This window comes from Trichomonas vaginalis, chromosome VI, assembly GCF_026262505.1.
Source record: "Trichomonas vaginalis G3 chromosome VI, whole genome shotgun sequence".
Taxonomy (NCBI): Eukaryota; Parabasalia; order Trichomonadida; family Trichomonadidae; genus Trichomonas; species Trichomonas vaginalis.
Genome location: NC_067208.1, coordinates 7,284,649 through 7,301,631, shown reverse-complemented (window position 1 = coordinate 7,301,631; position 16,983 = coordinate 7,284,649). Strand labels below are relative to the sequence as shown.

At 34.8% G+C, this 16,983-nt stretch overlaps 9 protein-coding genes and 3 pseudogenes across 12 annotated transcripts, besides 2 other annotated features; 5 read left to right on the top strand and 7 right to left on the bottom strand.

Moving 5' to 3' along the window:
* Positions 1–8,449: part of a mobile genetic element that runs on past the window's edge.
* On the top strand, positions 1,103–1,489 carry TVAGG3_0821880 (uncharacterized protein; the record flags this gene model as incomplete). Its single annotated transcript, XM_051248062.1, has 1 exon — positions 1,103–1,489. The coding sequence occupies one exon, from the start codon at positions 1,103–1,105 to the stop codon at positions 1,487–1,489; it is 387 nt and encodes a 128-aa protein (XP_051083537.1).
* On the top strand, positions 1,613–2,928 carry TVAGG3_0821870 (annotated as a pseudogene). The gene has a single exon. A coding segment is annotated over exon 1 (1,316 nt).
* TVAGG3_0821860 (uncharacterized protein) lies at positions 2,978–3,241 on the bottom strand (the record flags this gene model as incomplete). Its single annotated transcript, XM_051248061.1, has 1 exon — positions 2,978–3,241. The coding sequence occupies one exon, from the start codon at positions 3,239–3,241 to the stop codon at positions 2,978–2,980; it is 264 nt and encodes an 87-aa protein (XP_051083536.1).
* On the bottom strand, positions 5,225–5,491 carry TVAGG3_0821850 (annotated as a pseudogene). The gene has a single exon. A coding segment is annotated over exon 1 (267 nt).
* On the bottom strand, positions 5,561–5,785 carry TVAGG3_0821840 (phage tail repeat-like family; the record flags this gene model as incomplete). Its single annotated transcript, XM_051248060.1, has 1 exon — positions 5,561–5,785. The coding sequence occupies one exon, from the start codon at positions 5,783–5,785 to the stop codon at positions 5,561–5,563; it is 225 nt and encodes a 74-aa protein (XP_051083535.1).
* TVAGG3_0821830 (uncharacterized protein) lies at positions 6,165–6,317 on the bottom strand (the record flags this gene model as incomplete). Its single annotated transcript, XM_051248059.1, has 1 exon — positions 6,165–6,317. One exon carries the CDS (start codon positions 6,315–6,317, stop codon positions 6,165–6,167), a length of 153 nt encoding a protein of 50 aa, XP_051083534.1.
* TVAGG3_0821820 (uncharacterized protein) lies at positions 6,337–6,738 on the bottom strand (the record flags this gene model as incomplete). The annotated part of the gene is made up of 1 exon (XM_051248058.1): positions 6,337–6,738. One exon carries the CDS (start codon positions 6,736–6,738, stop codon positions 6,337–6,339), a length of 402 nt encoding a protein of 133 aa, XP_051083533.1.
* A 378-nt stretch (positions 8,450–8,827) lies between the features above and the next one.
* TVAGG3_0821800 (uncharacterized protein) lies at positions 8,828–9,676 on the top strand (the record flags this gene model as incomplete). The annotated part of the gene is made up of 1 exon (XM_001298722.2): positions 8,828–9,676. One exon carries the CDS (start codon positions 8,828–8,830, stop codon positions 9,674–9,676), a length of 849 nt encoding a protein of 282 aa, XP_001298723.2.
* A 3-nt stretch (positions 9,677–9,679) lies between these two features.
* On the bottom strand, positions 9,680–9,922 carry TVAGG3_0821790 (serine threonine-protein phosphatase family; the record flags this gene model as incomplete). The annotated part of the gene is made up of 1 exon (XM_001298721.1): positions 9,680–9,922. The coding sequence occupies one exon, from the start codon at positions 9,920–9,922 to the stop codon at positions 9,680–9,682; it is 243 nt and encodes an 80-aa protein (XP_001298722.1).
* An 18-nt stretch (positions 9,923–9,940) lies between these two features.
* On the bottom strand, positions 9,941–10,303 carry TVAGG3_0821780 (uncharacterized protein; the record flags this gene model as incomplete). The annotated part of the gene is made up of 1 exon (XM_051248057.1): positions 9,941–10,303. The coding sequence occupies one exon, from the start codon at positions 10,301–10,303 to the stop codon at positions 9,941–9,943; it is 363 nt and encodes a 120-aa protein (XP_051083532.1).
* Positions 10,304–11,539: 1,236 nt separating this feature from the next.
* Positions 11,540–14,939, top strand: TVAGG3_0821770 (uncharacterized protein; the record flags this gene model as incomplete). Its single annotated transcript, XM_051248056.1, has 1 exon — positions 11,540–13,678. One exon carries the CDS (start codon positions 11,540–11,542, stop codon positions 13,676–13,678), a length of 2,139 nt encoding a protein of 712 aa, XP_051083531.1.
* A 2-nt stretch (positions 14,940–14,941) lies between these two features.
* Positions 14,942–16,244: a mobile genetic element.
* Positions 15,038–16,164, top strand: TVAGG3_0821760 (annotated as a pseudogene). The gene has a single exon. A coding segment is annotated over exon 1 (1,127 nt).
* Positions 16,245–16,983: the final 739 nt, after the last annotated feature.

Sequence of the window (16,983 nt, the reverse complement as noted above, 5' to 3'; positions counted from 1 at the left end):
ACAAAACACAAAACACACTTTTTGGTTCTATCATCGTTTTAATCGTAATTTATGTAATACATGATTTGGATAAATTTTACAAAAATAGAACCTATATTATATTCCTTTCAAAGATTCTTGCAAATCATCAAAAATAATTGTATTTTAAAAAACGATCAAATTATCCTTTCATTATTTTAAACTTAAATTAGTTTTTATGATTGACTAAAGCAATCATATTTATTCATCATTAAATAAACAAAAAAATAATATTTGAGAGTTATTTCAAAAAACGCATTGAATTTATTAATTTGTCTCAATTTCAGTATTATAAATTTTTATAATTTCAATATTTTGAAATACACTTTTTAATATTTCAATATTTATGATATTTCAATGTATTAAGTGGTCTCAAATTGAGCTTCTCAAATATAAGTTGGCCTATTCAAATAATAAAATTAAATAATATTTAAAATAATAAATAAAAGTGATTGAGGTCATAGCAAAACGGCTGTTTCAGTCATTAATTCTTAAAAATAAAAAGGGTAAAAACTAAATACAATGGGTAAAATTCAATAGTGTCTGTGCTATCGTTCAATTTGAAGGTGTCTTTTGAAACCGCAAGACACATTGAATTTTTGAATAGTGTATTATGGTTTGACAGACACCAATGAAAAAAATAAAATGATATTTATTTTAAATATATAAGATCCTTATATAAAATATAAATATTTTATCGTTTTATTTTCTTGTTTTAGAAATGTTTTTTATTGAAAAATCAATAAAACTAACTCCAAAATAAAATTTTTGATTTAAAGACACTATGATGACACCAGGCAAATCTTCCAAGACACCTATCGTCGGGAATCTAACAACCCTAACTTTTTCTGTCGGAAGGAAGAACTTTTTCTGTCGGAAGGAAAAAATTTTCCTGTCGGAAGGAAAAACTTTTTCTGTCGGAAGGAAAAACTTTTTCTGAAGTTCGACCAAAAAGTTCTCAATTTTCGAAAATTTGAATGGTTTACGGACGGACAACTGGAAGAGTTCTTCCTGTCGGAAGGAAAAATTTTTCCCTTTGTCCGGAAAATTTTTTCCAGTTGTCGGGAAAATATTTTCCTGTCGGATGGAAGAACTTGGAATGCAAGAAGGACTTGACGAGGCAATTTACCTAATTGAAATTAACGACTGCGTAAAAGACTACTTGCGCAAGGTAATGAAGCTCAAGGTCAAGTTCATCTCTATTTCTGGAAGGTCTACACTTCAGCTCGAGACTTCGACTGGAATTCCAATTCAAATACCAGACGGGACAGCCTACGATGGCATAAAGGACGCCAAAAGAGAAGCTCTTGTTAAGTTCCTAAACAAACGTCCTTGGATAAAAATACCAAACAAGGAGAACCCCCTACCCCATATGAAATTGGCAATTCAGTCTCTCCTTCACTTCTCGGGTCAGCCGTTCTACATAACCTGTGAAGGCGACATTCAGCCAGTTCTTCAGCCAGTTCAGTAAACATCTCATTTTAACTTCACTTTTTTTATGTTTTTACGCATGTGAAGAAGAAGCCTTCTGGTAAGTTTCTTATAGCCATATACATGGCACGCTTTGAGTAAAAACATTTTTTTTCATTTTTGAATGAAGCAAGTTAAATTCGTCCCACACCAATCTCAATGGACCGATGAAGAGTTTCAAGCTATGGTTGAAGGTGTTGAGAACGACATAGACGGCGAACTTGAAGGAGCTCAAATCACAATTGCAACCAAAATTGCAGAAGTCAAGGAACAGATAGCTCCACTTAAGCTACCAAAGCTACTCTTGACCTCATGGATAGTTACCGTTTAGATGTCAAGAGTGGAATAAGACAATTAAAATTAAAACTTCTAAACTACGAAGCTATACTCCAAAAGTTAGCAGAAATGAGAAGACTTTACCAGAGCTACTTACATGTAAGGGACTTACCTTCAAGCAGTCCGACCAAAGATGAATTTGTTGACATTGTCCCAATTTTGTCCGAAAGTCAGCTCAGATGTTTTCGACACTGCTCCCAACATATCCAGAATATGAACGTTTGCCTGAACTCTTCCGCAATCTCAAAAAACGTTTTTTTGGTTCTCATGTTCGAAACTTTTATCGGAAGAGACAACAAACGTTCAGAAGAAGAACAAGATATTATTTTAAACTTGTTGTATGACTTAACCGTCATAACAAGCTTTTTGAAGTAAAACCGTCATTCTCAAACCACTTTCATTTTTTCGATGTCCGAACAAGCACCGAAGCCAAACTCGATGGCAGATGTCCTTTCAAGGTTGCCAGACAAGCGCCCAGTTCAACTTCAAATTGTCCAATTGAACGCTCATCTGACAAACGCCATTAAGACTCTCCAAAGTAGTCTTATGACAGAGATGACCAATCTCAAAGGTGAGTTCCTCATGAACCAAGCTTCCAATGAGAAATGCCTGAACGATTTCGCGGAAACCTTGCGCAATTACGAGAGAGAGAACCGAGACCTTGCCAGACTCATCTACCGTTTCTTCGAAGAGATAGACGCCATCTGGAAGGTACTCGGAAAGGACAGAACATGCAACACCGTACTTCGTGAGTACCAAATTGAAGAAGGAATTTTCGAGGAAGAAGAGAAACACGAAGAAGAAGAGGAAGAAGAAGAGAAACACGAAGAAAAGGAAGTTTGGGCAACCCTTGTTGCCGATGACGCTTATGAAATTTCACAACCCTACCCATACAAAATCCGCAACAGGGAGACCGGCAAGGTTCTTACCCCAGTCCTCAACAACTTGGGACACTTGAGCCTTACCCTTCGGAATTACGGTACAATTTCCATGGGAAGGCTTGTCGGTATGCAATGGGTTCCAAATCCAAACAAGAAGACGAAGGTCAGACACATTGACGGTGACAAGCTCAACAACCGTAAGGAGAACCTCGAGTGGTTCTAAGAGTAAAAAAATTTTATTTTAGGGGGAAACCCCGAGTAAATTTAAGTTTTTAGTTGGATAAGTAGGTTAAATTAATGGTAATTTGGATAAGTAGTTCCCGACCTTTGAATTGGACTCTTTCGTTATCCCAGTTGCGTAGGAGGTCGTCCCAGAGGAGTTGGTAGAATTGCCAATCCAAGGACGATTTGTCCTCCCAGGCATTGAGGATGTACTGCTCGTAGAGTTTCATGACCTCTGCCTTGCACCAGACACCCTCTCCCTTGGAACGTAAGGCTTCTTCGAAGTGCTCGAATGCGATTGGCTGCGTGACCATCCGAAATGACACTTTTTGTCCGTTTGGTCAATGTTTGTGTCTCGTGCCATAGTCGACGAAAATACAGACAAACAGGTTATATATGAGTTTGAGACCAAGAATTCCCACATTTAAATTCAAATTCGAATAAAAATTTTTTATTTCATGCAATGTTTTATTTCTGTGCCGTCTTCAAGTATGCCCCAGTACTTACGCTTGGAGAGGACATGAACTTCGGAAAATACCTTATCTAGCTTAAAACAGCCCATCTTTTCACCGACCATTCCCATTTCAATGAGTTTGTTGTATCCTTCTTCGTTTGTCATGAGTGCGTCAATGTTCTCATAGTAAACCTTCACTTTGGATTTGACTTCGGAGAAGAATTTGTTGTAGTTGTCAAGGACTGCTTTTGCGAACTGAGGGTAAGACCAATGTTCGACAATAGGTTTTAATGTGGTTACTAAGCCACTTTGACCTTGAGTGAATTCGTACTTCAAAACAAAAGGAGAAAACCTTTCAACAAAGTTGTCGACCTTCTCATAATGTTTACTCTTCATCTCTTGAGGTTTCTTAATGGAATATCCCCATGTCGAATTCATAAGCAATTTGAGTGTCATTGCAAGTTTGGGGTTTGAAGCTTTCCTAATATCATACAGTTGTTGTATGACTTTTCCAACTGTATAGTTCCTTCCCGGAACTCACCATCTTCGTTTGGAATTCCAGTCGGAATATATTGGACAAACCTCATGTATGCAGCGTTAAGGTCGACATAGTATATTTTTTCATCTGAGTCGAACCTGTCGCAACCAATTGGTCCAGTTTGTGGAAATTCAAGTGAGTCTCTTATCTTCTGAGAAACTTCTCCTGTTATCTCATAAACATCGTCGAAGCAACCTGTTTCATATAAAACCTTCTGACCTAACTCAGATGCTCTCCAATACAATTTGACGTCAATTGGATGTCTCAATGGAAGTTTGTTTATAGCATCTTGAAGTTCTTGCAACCTCATTGGAAGTTCTTCTGGTTCAGGTTGGTATCCGAACAAACCAACTCCTTGTGGAACTGTGTACTTCTTTTGTACTATAACTTTGTCTGGAACAACTTTTGGTCTTGCTAACAATGAAAAGTTTGTTTCGTCTTTTGGTACAAAAGTTTCTGTCAGCTTGTCATCTGGAATTGGTTCCAACAAACCTTTCTCGAAAAGAATGTTTACAGCTCTGACAATGTTGCACTTGCCTTTTCCGAACAATGGGTTTGTAAGACTTTCGTTCAACATGAAGTGGTTGTGGACAATTACAATCTTCAACCATGGTAAGTCTTTGTCAACAACATAGTCGTCATGTGAAGAACCTTTAGCTGTAGGTATGTTGACTCGGATATTGACATTTGCCAACGGTGCAATTTTTGCCAATTGACCTCTGAGAATGTACCTTGTCTTCACACATGACTCAAGATACTTCATTTTCTCATCTGTAACAAGACCAGAGTTCCTGAGACATGTAAGAATACAAGGTTCATTGACAATTGTTTCAATTGAATTGTAAATTCCATACCTTGTCAAGTCAATGTCAGACTTATTTCTGAAGGGGAAGTATCCAGCATGTTGTCTGACTGCTTGAGGGTTAGGTTGGTACCATTCGAACTTGACACTTGCAATTCCTTCAATTGCATTCAAAATGTCTGAGTCGGAGTCAACCATTTGTTCTCTCTTTGTAGTCTTGAAAGCGTCAAGAAGTTGTGCGGCTGTTGTGACATTGCCATGTGCATAGTAAATGTGACCATCCAAATCTGTTATGGTCAATCTGAGATTGTGTCCTTTCTTATTTCCGTCTTGAATTGCAGCAAGTACACCCATGAAGCCTTCTTTGTTCTTTCCTTCGTCAAAGTTTACTGTAAAGGTTCGACCAGATGTAATTTGACTTCTAACTTCACGATACTTTTCATATGCATATCTTGTTCTTTCCATGGGAGCATGTGTGTCTTCACCTTTTCCTTTTTTCCTTCTCAAAGGATGCAATTGTTCGTCATGTTTCCAGTAGAATCTGGCAAAGCCGTCGTGTCCTTCAACTTGAGGTTCACTAACATCGAAAGGCATGTCCATAAGACGTTCTTCTTCTAACCTCTCTAGTCTGTTTGGATAATTTGCACGTGCTGTTTCCAAATCCATTTCGTAGCGAAGACCAGACAATTTGTCATAGACTTTTATGGGTCTTCCCTTCCTATATTTAAAATTCTTCGAAACTCTCCAACCATAACTTTGCAACTCTGCTTTTATTCTAGCAGACTTTCTATCCATTCTATATGGGGGCATTTTTATAAAAATAAAAAAATATTTTTTCTTTACTTTACATAACCGCCTGCTGCCATAAGTCTTTGACGCCAACCCATACCAGCTAATGAAGGTTGACTTGGTTTAGTTTGGAAACTAAACTTTGGTTTTGGTTTATCTTCAGTTTTTGGTTTCTCTTCTTCTATCGGTTTTTCGTCACTTTTCGGTTCCTCTGACTTTACTTCACTTGCAGGAACAGTTGTGTCGTCAACATCTTCATAAATATCATATGCCATTTGTTTTTGTTTTCCTTTCAACTTTTTGTGTTTGTTGTAAAGTTTAGAATATTTCGACTCTAAGTCAATGAGATGTTCTATAATGAACTGTTGGTCAGTGAAGTAAACTTTTCCATCTGTTGTCTCGAAAGCTCCTTCAGACTTCAATATTTTATTTGTGAGAGTCTGTTTCTTTTTTGAGATACTTGCCGTTCCATTTCTATGAAAAGTGACTTTGTAGTTAGGGTTTGTATTTCCAGACCTGGCACTTTCTATTATTGAATTTTTCTCTTCATCTGTAAGTTCTTTGACAGGTTTTGACAATGGTTCTGAACTTTTTGTTTGTGGTGTCAAATCTACCGTTTCAACTTCTTCGGTCATTTCATCTCAGTAAAAAATTTTAGTTTGGTTTGTTTTCAACTGGTTGTTGAGGTTTTTTAAGTCGGTCTAAAACTTCCTGAGGTATAGGAAGAACTTGACAAACACGTTGTGTAACTGCTGGAAGCCGACAAATCCATCTTGAACCCATTTGTCTCAATGCTGTATTGTTCATTTCATCTCAGTAAAAAAATTTACATTCCCCACGTTTGAGGCGGTTGAGGTTGGTTATTGTTTACCCACTGTTGTGCATGGTTATATCCTCTGTTAAAGAATCTTTCACCTTGGTCCATATAGTGCCCTGCTTGGTTATAGTAGTCATTTGCTTTGTTATAGTTGTTTCCTGCTTGTCTTCCTACATTGTCCATCCATCCTTGAACTTTTCCTCTTGTTTCAGGATTTGGAATAAGATTTGTTGCATCTCGTGCTACATCCCAACCTTTCTGTACAGTTTGTATAATAGGTTGTGCTTTCTCTTTAAGTATACCTAATGTACTCAAAATCTTCCTTCCAACTCCAAATACACCTCTGGCTATTGTTCCCACTGCGGGCAAAAATCTGGATGCAACTCCTGCTAATGCGCCAAATAAACCCATTTCTTATGGGTTAAAAAATGACGAATTCAAACAAGGACCCCTATGTTTCTAAGGCAACAAAGAAAGCACTCATGATAAAAATCTTTAGTTCAACACCAAATGCTTGGTTTATGGATATCTTGGAAAACATTCCGAGGTATAGAGAAGATGGACCACCATACTGGCTAATATTTGTTGGTCAAAACACAAGATACTGTGAAGCCATACCATTATGGTCCAAAAATATTTTAGATGTGAAAACTGCTTTGTCAATATTCGTTGACAATACCATCCAACAAAACTGACATCTGACTGTGAAAGTTCTTTCAAATCAGATGATATTAAAAACTATCTGCGTTCAAAAAATGTAAACCAATATTTCATTGTCGACCAAAACCATTCTGCTCTTGGTGTCATTGACGGTTGTATAAAAATGTTAAGAGACTTAAACCAACCACAAGGTGGTGAAGCAAATGAAATGTCTATATGACGACAAATATAGACACTTCTCCATGGCAAAGATGAGACAAGTTTTTAAATATTTACAATAACCGTAAACAAAAAGGTTTGGGAAACCACTCCCCCGAAGAAATGAAAAACAACCCCGACTTAGAGAAAGACTATATATTTAATAATTTAGTCAAAAGAGACAAACAAGAAAGAATGCCGGGCTTCAAACTTCAGAAAGGTGACAAAGTAAAAATAGAAATACCTAACGCGACCCATATGAAAATACTATTGACTATGACAACAATGGGAACCCGACAGGTACTCACATTCGTGTTCGTAAAAATAGAAGAAAGTATACAAGAGAATATTATGAAGTTTTAGGCAAACATGGCAAAATGTACACACTGCAAGCAGAAGATAAAACTACTATTGTCAGACCTCGTTTCAAACTTGTCAAAGTTCAAGGTGGTATACTTTCAAAGACAGTTCCTAACAAATATAAGACAACTCCTGACGAATATGCTAAAGAAGTTGAAAATGACGACTAAGCATTTCTATACCATGCGTAAACTGTCATGTAAGGTGGCATGTAGTCTTTACTTTGTCTCGTTGGATGTGTATATCCTGTAACGAAATGTGAATGAATTCCTTCTCCCTGAGTGTCACTCCAGTAACAATTTATAGCAAACTTAACGTCCTCTTTAACATCATATCCTTTACCTTTTGTCATTCCTGACCAATCCCAATATCTATGCTTATGCCAACCTGCTTCAGATGTAGTTAATCTTACGTAGTGACTGTGCGCAGGTAAATTTTCACCTGAAATCGTTTTACTTCCACCTGTTTCCTTTGAAGAGTTTGCACAATACAAAAACCTGTCGACTATTTGAGTCCAAGTTCCAAAACCAAGTACTACTTCTGGTCTGGTAGAGTTCATTGACGTATAAATAGAACCTATAGGATATAATGTTTGAAGTATTTCTGTCTTTAATGTTTGAAGCTCTGTTTTGTCAGCTTTGCCATCTAACTTTTCTTGAAGTTCATCTACGTCATAGATGTTATGTGTATGATGTTTTTGTGGGTATGTTCTTTCTGTCCATGCGAAAATATATTCTTTTGTTGCATCTACATATCCAGCTATCCATGTCGAGTCTGCTTTTGTATTCCTTAACTCTGTAACACCTTTCTCAAGCTCTTTCAACTGTTGTCCATCTTCCATTAAAGCTCTGTCATGACTTGAAACCGTTTGTGCCAACATATCTACAGTTTCTTTGTCAGCTTTCTTTTCAACATCCTCTTTTGTTGCATATGTTGCATCTGCTCTGTCATGTTCTTCTTGAACTTTTTCAATGACATACTCTTTGTCAGCTTTGTTGTCAACATCTGCCTTCAAAAGAAGTTCATTTATAGGTTTCTCGTTTAAAGTTCCTTTTGTTGGATTTATACAGACAGTATGGTTCTTCTTGTCTTGAAATAGAAACTCATCTGTCATTGGGTTTAATGTCAGTTTTAAGTTTCCTTCTTTCAATGACTCAGATATCTTAGAATAGTTTGAAAAGTTTGTTGTGTTCTTATTTAGAGCTTGTATAATGAGTTGTCGGTTGTGTTGTATTTCTCTCATAGACGCTGTTTCATTTGACATTTTTATTATAGATAAAATATGCTTTCAATAGAAAAAGAAAATTCTAGAGTTGCTACAACTAAACCATTAGATGAACTTTTTACTAATGTCGGTCAAAAGTTTGAGACAGATACCGTAAAGCATGAAGGCTATCGGTTTGACTACCCACTAAGATGGTTAAGAGACCCATCCGTCACAAAAGCTATTGGCTTTCGTAGAATAAAATTTGTGTCTGTAGAAGATAAAAGTTTTCCATTTATTGTAAGGTTTCATATAGATTATATATCTGAAGGGAAACGAAAAATGTGGGAAGAAATTGAGCTAATACAAGTTGACCTTTCATCTTCTCTACAGACTGCGTTAAAAAATATAGAAGATAAAATAAATTCATGTTATGCAAAATATGCTGATGAATATGCAAATACCAATAGCACACTTTATGTGAGAATTGTATATGACAAACAAAATTCACAAGTGTCATTTCAAATCTACGAAGACAATCCAAATAAAGACGAACAAATATATACAGAATTCACTGCAATGTCATGGTATTATTTGCAAAGAATGTTAAATCAGAAAGTCGAACTTCCTTTAGCAAATATTTACAGTCGATATGCAAGAGATGAACCATATTTATTTAAAGATGTTTTCGACCAAGATGCTATTATTGTTCATGCTTCATTTTCTGGTGCGCAAAACTCTTTCTTATGCTTGGCAAATGACTTTTACGAAAAACCTACAAAGTTATACGAACCACCAAGTGGAAGTATTTCAGACTTTCAAGTATGGTTTACTACAGATGGAAGAAAAAGAATAATTCCATTATACCATGCGTTTTACTTAGAACTTAGTTTCATATACAACTACTATCGAACGGTAAAAATATAATTTTTAATACGGTTGAGGTGTTGAATTTGGTTGCCAACTAGACTGTGGTGCAGGTTCAGGCTGTTGTATAACAGGAGCTTGTTCTTCTGGTTCAGGGTCTTTAGGTATAATACCAACGAACTGACCTACTCTTTTACCAATATTTTTGACTCCGTTCCAAATTCCTCTTCCGACAGATTTTATTCCATTCCATATACCTCTTCCAACTCTTCTGAAGAAGTTTCCAATACTACTGAAGAAACCCATTTTACTATATGTAAAAATCTAATGTCCGCCTAGTCTTTTACGTTTCCTTCTGAGTTCCATTGCATTCTTTAACTGGAGCTCATACATTCTATTTCTCCTCTGGTAGAAAACATATTCTGGGTCAACTCCTGTGTTCGCGTCATCTGCATAGAGTTGTTTATATCCCACTTCAGGGTTTGTATAAAACTCTTTCCATCTCATATTTGCATACCATGGTGGCAAACCTAACGCAGCGTCATTTGACATGGCAGTTTGCATTTGTACATCTGTTGGCACTTGACCATAGTTTGCCATTGCAGTTTGTATTCTAACTTCATTTGGAATATTCTCTGGGTTTGGTTGTCCAGGTTGCTGTGCATTCGCTAAGTTCTGTGCGTCCATTTAATATTAGATAAAAATATCTCTTACGAGTACATATGCTGAACATTTGCAGGTATTGGTTCATCTTCATATTCTCTATATCTTTCTGCCACGTCAAATAAGTAAATGACACAATGGAAAAAACCTAAAACAAGTAGTCCTATTTCAAACCACATTTACTTACCAATAAAATTTCTTTGTTGTGACACTTTCTCCGGTTTATAGGACCTCTCTCATATTCTATCTTGTCATATCTAAACTCATAGTCATGTATGTCCCCTAACCATCTCATAACGGTTTCCAAACCACTTTTATCGGATGTAAAGTAAAAGCATGGATGGTTATGTAAAACGTCTAAAGTTTCTAAAGAGTCTCTCAAAGTCCAGTCTACTTGGTATTGAAAATCCCATGTGTTATAGAACGGCGGGTCCACTATAAAGAAAACATTTTCCTTGTCTTTATATTTTTCATACAACTCTGTCCAATGACATCTCACAAACTCTATACCCTCAATATATTTTTCTATGTTCTTTTTGAAAACCTTTGTATAGTTAAGATATAAAACTTTTGACATAAGTGTTTCAATGTCATGAACTCTTATAGAACCACTATATAATAGTCTAGCAGATATACTATCCCAGTCTATATATTCTGCTTTTTTCAAAACCTCTCTCACAATATCTTTCTTATCTAATGGTATACGTTCCATCTTGCCTATAGGTATCTTTTCTTTTAACTCTTTCAATATATTGTTTGTGTCTGGTATATGTTTGAGACGGTTCATATAGTTGTCGAAGTCATTGCATATAATCTTTGAGTCTGGGAATACGGTATGGCACAAATGGGATATATAGAAACTTCCACCGAACAAATCTACAAATGTTAGACCATTCGGTAGTTTCTTAAGTTCTCTCAATAGAATATCTTTACATCTACTCTTATTTCCAAAGAAGGGTAACGGTGGTTTTGTAAAATTCATTTATATATAATAATAAAAATGTTTTTCCTGAAAAGTGACAGAAAAGCTCCTGGAAGCCCTCCGAATAAAAACTTCATTTATACTAAACATCTTCGGGGCTAGAGGGCGCAACGCGCCTGGAAGCCCCACTACCTTTTTTTTTTTTTTTTTTGTTTTGAAGAATTAAATTATGCTATTTTATATCCATTTGTTGGGGCTAATATAATTAAATACTTATTTTTGCATTAATCTAGTAAAATTAACTGTACGTTTAAAAAAATAAACTATTCAAATCCTGGATGAGTTTGCTTGACTCGTCATGGTTCACAGACAGACCAATTCATCCAGATAAGCAGCCCAAAAAGATTCCTATGACGGAATGGGAATACCAAGAAAAACACGGCCTTGATAGCCAAAAGGATATTGATAGTGATTTTTCTGATCCATCAGCTTTCTCATTTTCAAGTGATCAATCGATGGACTCGGATGGGCCAGCACCACCAAAGAAGGAAAGACCGCTATTAAATACTTCAGACCCAGAAAAAATTGGAGAAGCACTAAAAACAGATTTAGATTTTATATCAACATCGCATAATTTAAGCACACAACGTAGAGAAGCTGCAGATAGAGAGATACAAGATACAATATCATCAGCAAAATATACATATTTTAACGATTTAGAAGCTGAAGCGCAATTTAGCGATCTGTCCTTTTCAGATGACTTCGAATCATCTTCAAAATCTAAAACAAATAAATACGGAATATCAGATGCACTCGAATCCGAACTTATGACCTGTGGAGTACAAAAAGTTGGAAAAGGAGATTCGTCATGCATCGTAAGAAAATCACAGTCAGCTAAAATCGATTCATCTAGCAAAAATTACGACTTTGATAATTCATCTTCGAAAATCTCAAAAATTTCGACACTGAAAACAACAGATAAATCAACAAAGACAGATAAAAATACAGATACTATATCAACAATGGCCGATATTTCATCATTCCATGATACAATGACATCAGATTTCAAATTAGAATCAACACAAGGAAAAACAAAAACAGATACAGATAAAATTAGCCCTAATAAAAGGAAATCGGTTACTATTACAGATACTCTTCAATCAACCTTAGAAAAAGCAAAAAGTAATAAAGATACAAAAGAATTTACTGATTTTAGTAGTGACACCGATCTTCTTGCCACAAATCGAACATCTACATTAGGTACAACTGATCTCCAAACGAATACTCAAACAATGGGTGATTCTCTCATGAAAAGCAACACAATTACAAAGAAAACAACAATTTCATGCAAAACAGACACATCAACAATTAAACCTGATCCAAATGCAAGTAGTTTATATGGAAGAATTAATAGTAGTCTTGAAATTTCGGATCAAAACAACAAACTTGCGAAAGAAAAATATAAGAAACAACTCGAAGAAGAAAACAGTCCATACAAGAAGATGAAAAAAGAACCAATTCCAGATCAAATCCCAGAATTCATGAAAGATGAAAGAAGAGAACTTATTGAGCGTCGAAAAGAAGAATCACTTCAACGACAAAAAGAAAGTTTGAGACGAAGTGAAGATATTTCGAAACAATTAGAAGAATCAGTCAGAAAACACGAGATGACAGATGAAAGACGTAAAGCATTAGAATACAAACCAAAGCCATTAGAAGACAAATCACCACGATTCCCTAAAGAAGACAGAACATCATTAAAGTCAAAGCGATTGGAAGAAGAAGAGAAAAAGCGAGCATCTAAACAAAGTTCTAAGAAGAAATATGAATTAATACCAGATGAATCTGATTTAATCAAAGAAAGAAAACTCAAGAAGTTAATAGGAGAACAAAAATTAGAAGAAATCGGTGAAAAAGTCCCTCCTCCACCTCCAAAAGAGAAGCATCGTAAAAGAGTTGTTATTGACGAAGATGATGTTGATCCAAGGAGGTTAAATATGAGTGAAAAAGATAAGAAGGCGTTCTATGATCCAGCAACAACAAAAGCAGCACAATTACGTAATCAAATGATCAGACAAAAGATTGTTCAACAAGCAGAAGCAGACAGAGCTAAACGAGAAGAAGAAGATGAACGACTTAGGAAGGAAATCAAAGTTGCTGCAAGGATCGAACCAGATTTGCGGAAATTACGAGAACAAAGTCAAGTTAAAACGAAAGATATTAAAGAACGTAGGAAAGAAGAAGAGGAAAAAAGTAAACAAGTTTCTAAGGAAACTCGAAAAATGCTTAAACGAGTTGAAAAGAATCCTTCATTGTTTAACAGAGAAGGACAAGAACTAACAAGACAAGAAGCGCGTCATCGAGCGAAAGTCAGCAGTGTTGTTAAGACTCAAGAACAAATGCATTGGGATACAGTCCGAGCTCGAAGAGAAGCTAAAAATGAAGAACTGAGAAAGATGTGGAGCGGAAAAATGTAATATTTTTATGTGTTTATTAAATAAAAAGATATTTGTTTATTTATGTTAAGTATGAAATGTATACACATTCTCTATATTTTGAAGGTAACTTTTACCTCAACAAATAAAAATTATTTCTCTGAAAAATACAGAGAGAAATTTAAATGCGGAACTTTGATATTTTTCCCCACACATTAGTATTTTCACTCTTTGCATATGAACTCTATATTGCATTCTGGCTTAAGAGTGCACTAGGAGGATTACGGCTTTTTAATCCTCCTTTTTTTCTAAAAATTCTTCTACTTTTTAGTACTTTCGAGCTCTAAAAAGTAGAGCTTAAATGCGTCTGCAATTAGAGCGCATTCATATCATATACCTCATTCTCCTTGAAATAAAACATAATTCAATATTTTTATTAATTCTTTTTAATTTTCCTGAGAAGTACCTTAATATGTTATACCAATCTAATGTAAATTCATATTTAACATCAAATTAGGCTTGAGAGTTTCATCAAATTAATTTTATTTTTTTTACTAAAGCAATACAAAGAGAAGTAATGAAATGATATGAATAATGATAAACAATTTCATATTTTGTGATAATATTCTTCTTTATCTCTAAATCTAAAATAGGAAACTCTGCTTCACACAGATATGATGAAAAGTGAGAAAGATGATGAATAGAAGATGTATTTTGAACATTATTTGTTGTAACTGATCCTTTTGTTTTATCTATTCTGTCACAGAAAGAATCTTGAACTGTAATTGAACCAGAATAATCTTGATAAAATTCTTTTCTCGGTCCTGTGTTTCCAAGAAATGAACAGTTTTCAATAAGAACAGTTGATACACCTGCATAGAATGTTCCCCAATTAGATTTTTGTGTTTATTGTTCAAAACATTACAAAAATTAAAACTATAGTTACCCCAATCTAATGATAAAATTAAATAAGTTGATGTTGTGTTACAAAATGATGAATATGTTACATTACTTAGACTTGTTGGAGAATTTAGAACTATTCCTGCTCCATAGTTTGCTTTACAGAAACTTGTGTTGATTGATTTAACTCCAATATTTCCATACCAAAGATGATTTGTATAATCTTTTTCTAAATTTCCGCATTCATAAAAAGAACTTTCATAAAGATAATTTTTATTATTTGATTTATCAACTAATTCAACATATGAATGATGTCCCTAGGAGTTTGTTTTTGATTTGTAGCCACATGTTCGGTATTGGACAATTGAACTATTACAGTTAAAGTATATAGATCCACCTTTTGTATAGGGTGTCCAAAGGTGCGTTTAGCACAGCGCTCTATATGAGACTATTAAAGGAGATATATGCTGATTATAAATATATAATAAAAAATATGAATATATGTATATGATGAGTATGTTGTATTTTGGCGCCATGCCGGGATATAAAATGAATTTTGAGACAAGAGGCGGTTTCGCGGGAAATTTTGGCGGGATTTTTTCATTTTTTTAATGAATCATAAAGAAAACATCCTCGCTCTTGCAAAAAAATGCAAAGACTGTAAAAAAATCTACGAGACATTGGTAAAATGCTTCGGTATGGATGCTCCTAGCTATTCCACTGTAACGTATCATGTTAGGATGTATCACTTCATGAACAAAAAGGCGCCCATCATAAAAATTGACAAAAAATCGCCGGATCAAAGAAAAATCAAAGCAATTCTTCAAGCGCTAGATGAAGACCCAAGAGCATCACTCAGAAGGATAGAGGAGATGACAAAGATACCACGTACAACAGTCAGTTATTATCTGCACAATTATTTGAACTACAAACTAGCGTATACACGTTGGGTTCCGCACAACCTTAATTCAGTTCAAAAAAAATCTAGAGTCCAATCTTCGAAAGAGCTCCTCTCTATATTGGGTGCGTATCAATCCAAGAAGTTTCGCTTTTTAGTAACAGGGGACGAGTCTTGGTTTCAATATGCAACAGAAGTCAAAATCATGTGGATCCCGAAGGATGAAAATCCGCAAACATTCCCGAAGAAAAAAATTGACACACCAATGATGATGTTGTCGGTTTTTTGGGGCGTGAATGGCATCATCGCAATTGATATTCTTCAAAAACCTAATACGATGAATGCTCAGTATCTAATTGACAATGTTCTTACTCAAATTATCAATTCTGATGAGTTTGAGAAATCCAAACAACAAAAACAAAAGTTTGCAATTCATTTTGATAATTCAAGAGTTCACAAAAGTCATAAAGTAATGAATTACTTGGTGGAAAACAATGTCAAAGTTGTTCCAAACCCAATTTATTCACCTGATATTGCACCCTCTGACTTTTATTTATTCGGCACGCTAAAAAAGAGAGCTGAAGGACGCGAATTCGCGAGTCCAGATGATCTTGAAAATTTTGTAAGAGAGCAATTTGAGCAATTTTCTCATGATGATTTAAAGCGTGTCTTTCAAGCCTGGATCGATCGCTGCGAACGCGTGATTGAATCCAATGGTGATTATATTTAAATAAACTTTATATATATGTAACTTGTTTATTTCTATTCGCAGTATTCAGGTTTGTGCTAAACACACCTTTGGACACCCTATATTACTGCTGCAGTTAGTAAATGAACAATACGAGTTAAGAAATTTATTGCTTGTATTCGAAAAATAAATGGCACTTTTAGTTGTAATGGTGATGAATATACAGTTATATAAGAAGCATTCATTATTTGTTGATCTTGCTGTAACATTTGTACCTTGAATTGGTTCTGAATTAGGTGATGTATTGTAAAATAACTTCCAAACATCATCAGGTAATTGATCAAAGTGTAAATTATTCATAGTTGATGTGTGTTTTGATACTGTTATCTGAAAATCGTGATTGAATTTCATTGTTTTCATCAAAAAAATGAATCGGCATTATTTGACATTTCAATGATGTAAATGTCAAATAATGCCGATTCATTTGAATCTTATATTCAAGTTATGAAATTGCGATTCTTTTAGCTGTCATCAGCATTTTAACAGCTAGTGCATGGAAACAATGATGTAAATCATTCTAATTCTTATATAAAAACATCGATTTTGCTGATTAAATTTTTGGATTTCGTAATAAAATGATCAATATTGTAAATAATTAAAGCTATTGTACTTACACATGATTTGTATATTATAAAATGTATGAAATATCGACTTAATTCGCTTGAAAATTTGAAATAGGGAGAATCTTTATATAAAACGCCTAATATCTAACAATTATTACATTAAATGAATACTTAAATTTGAGTAATCGATGATTTATATGAATTCTCTGGTCTGAATAAAGAATATCGAAAATTAGTT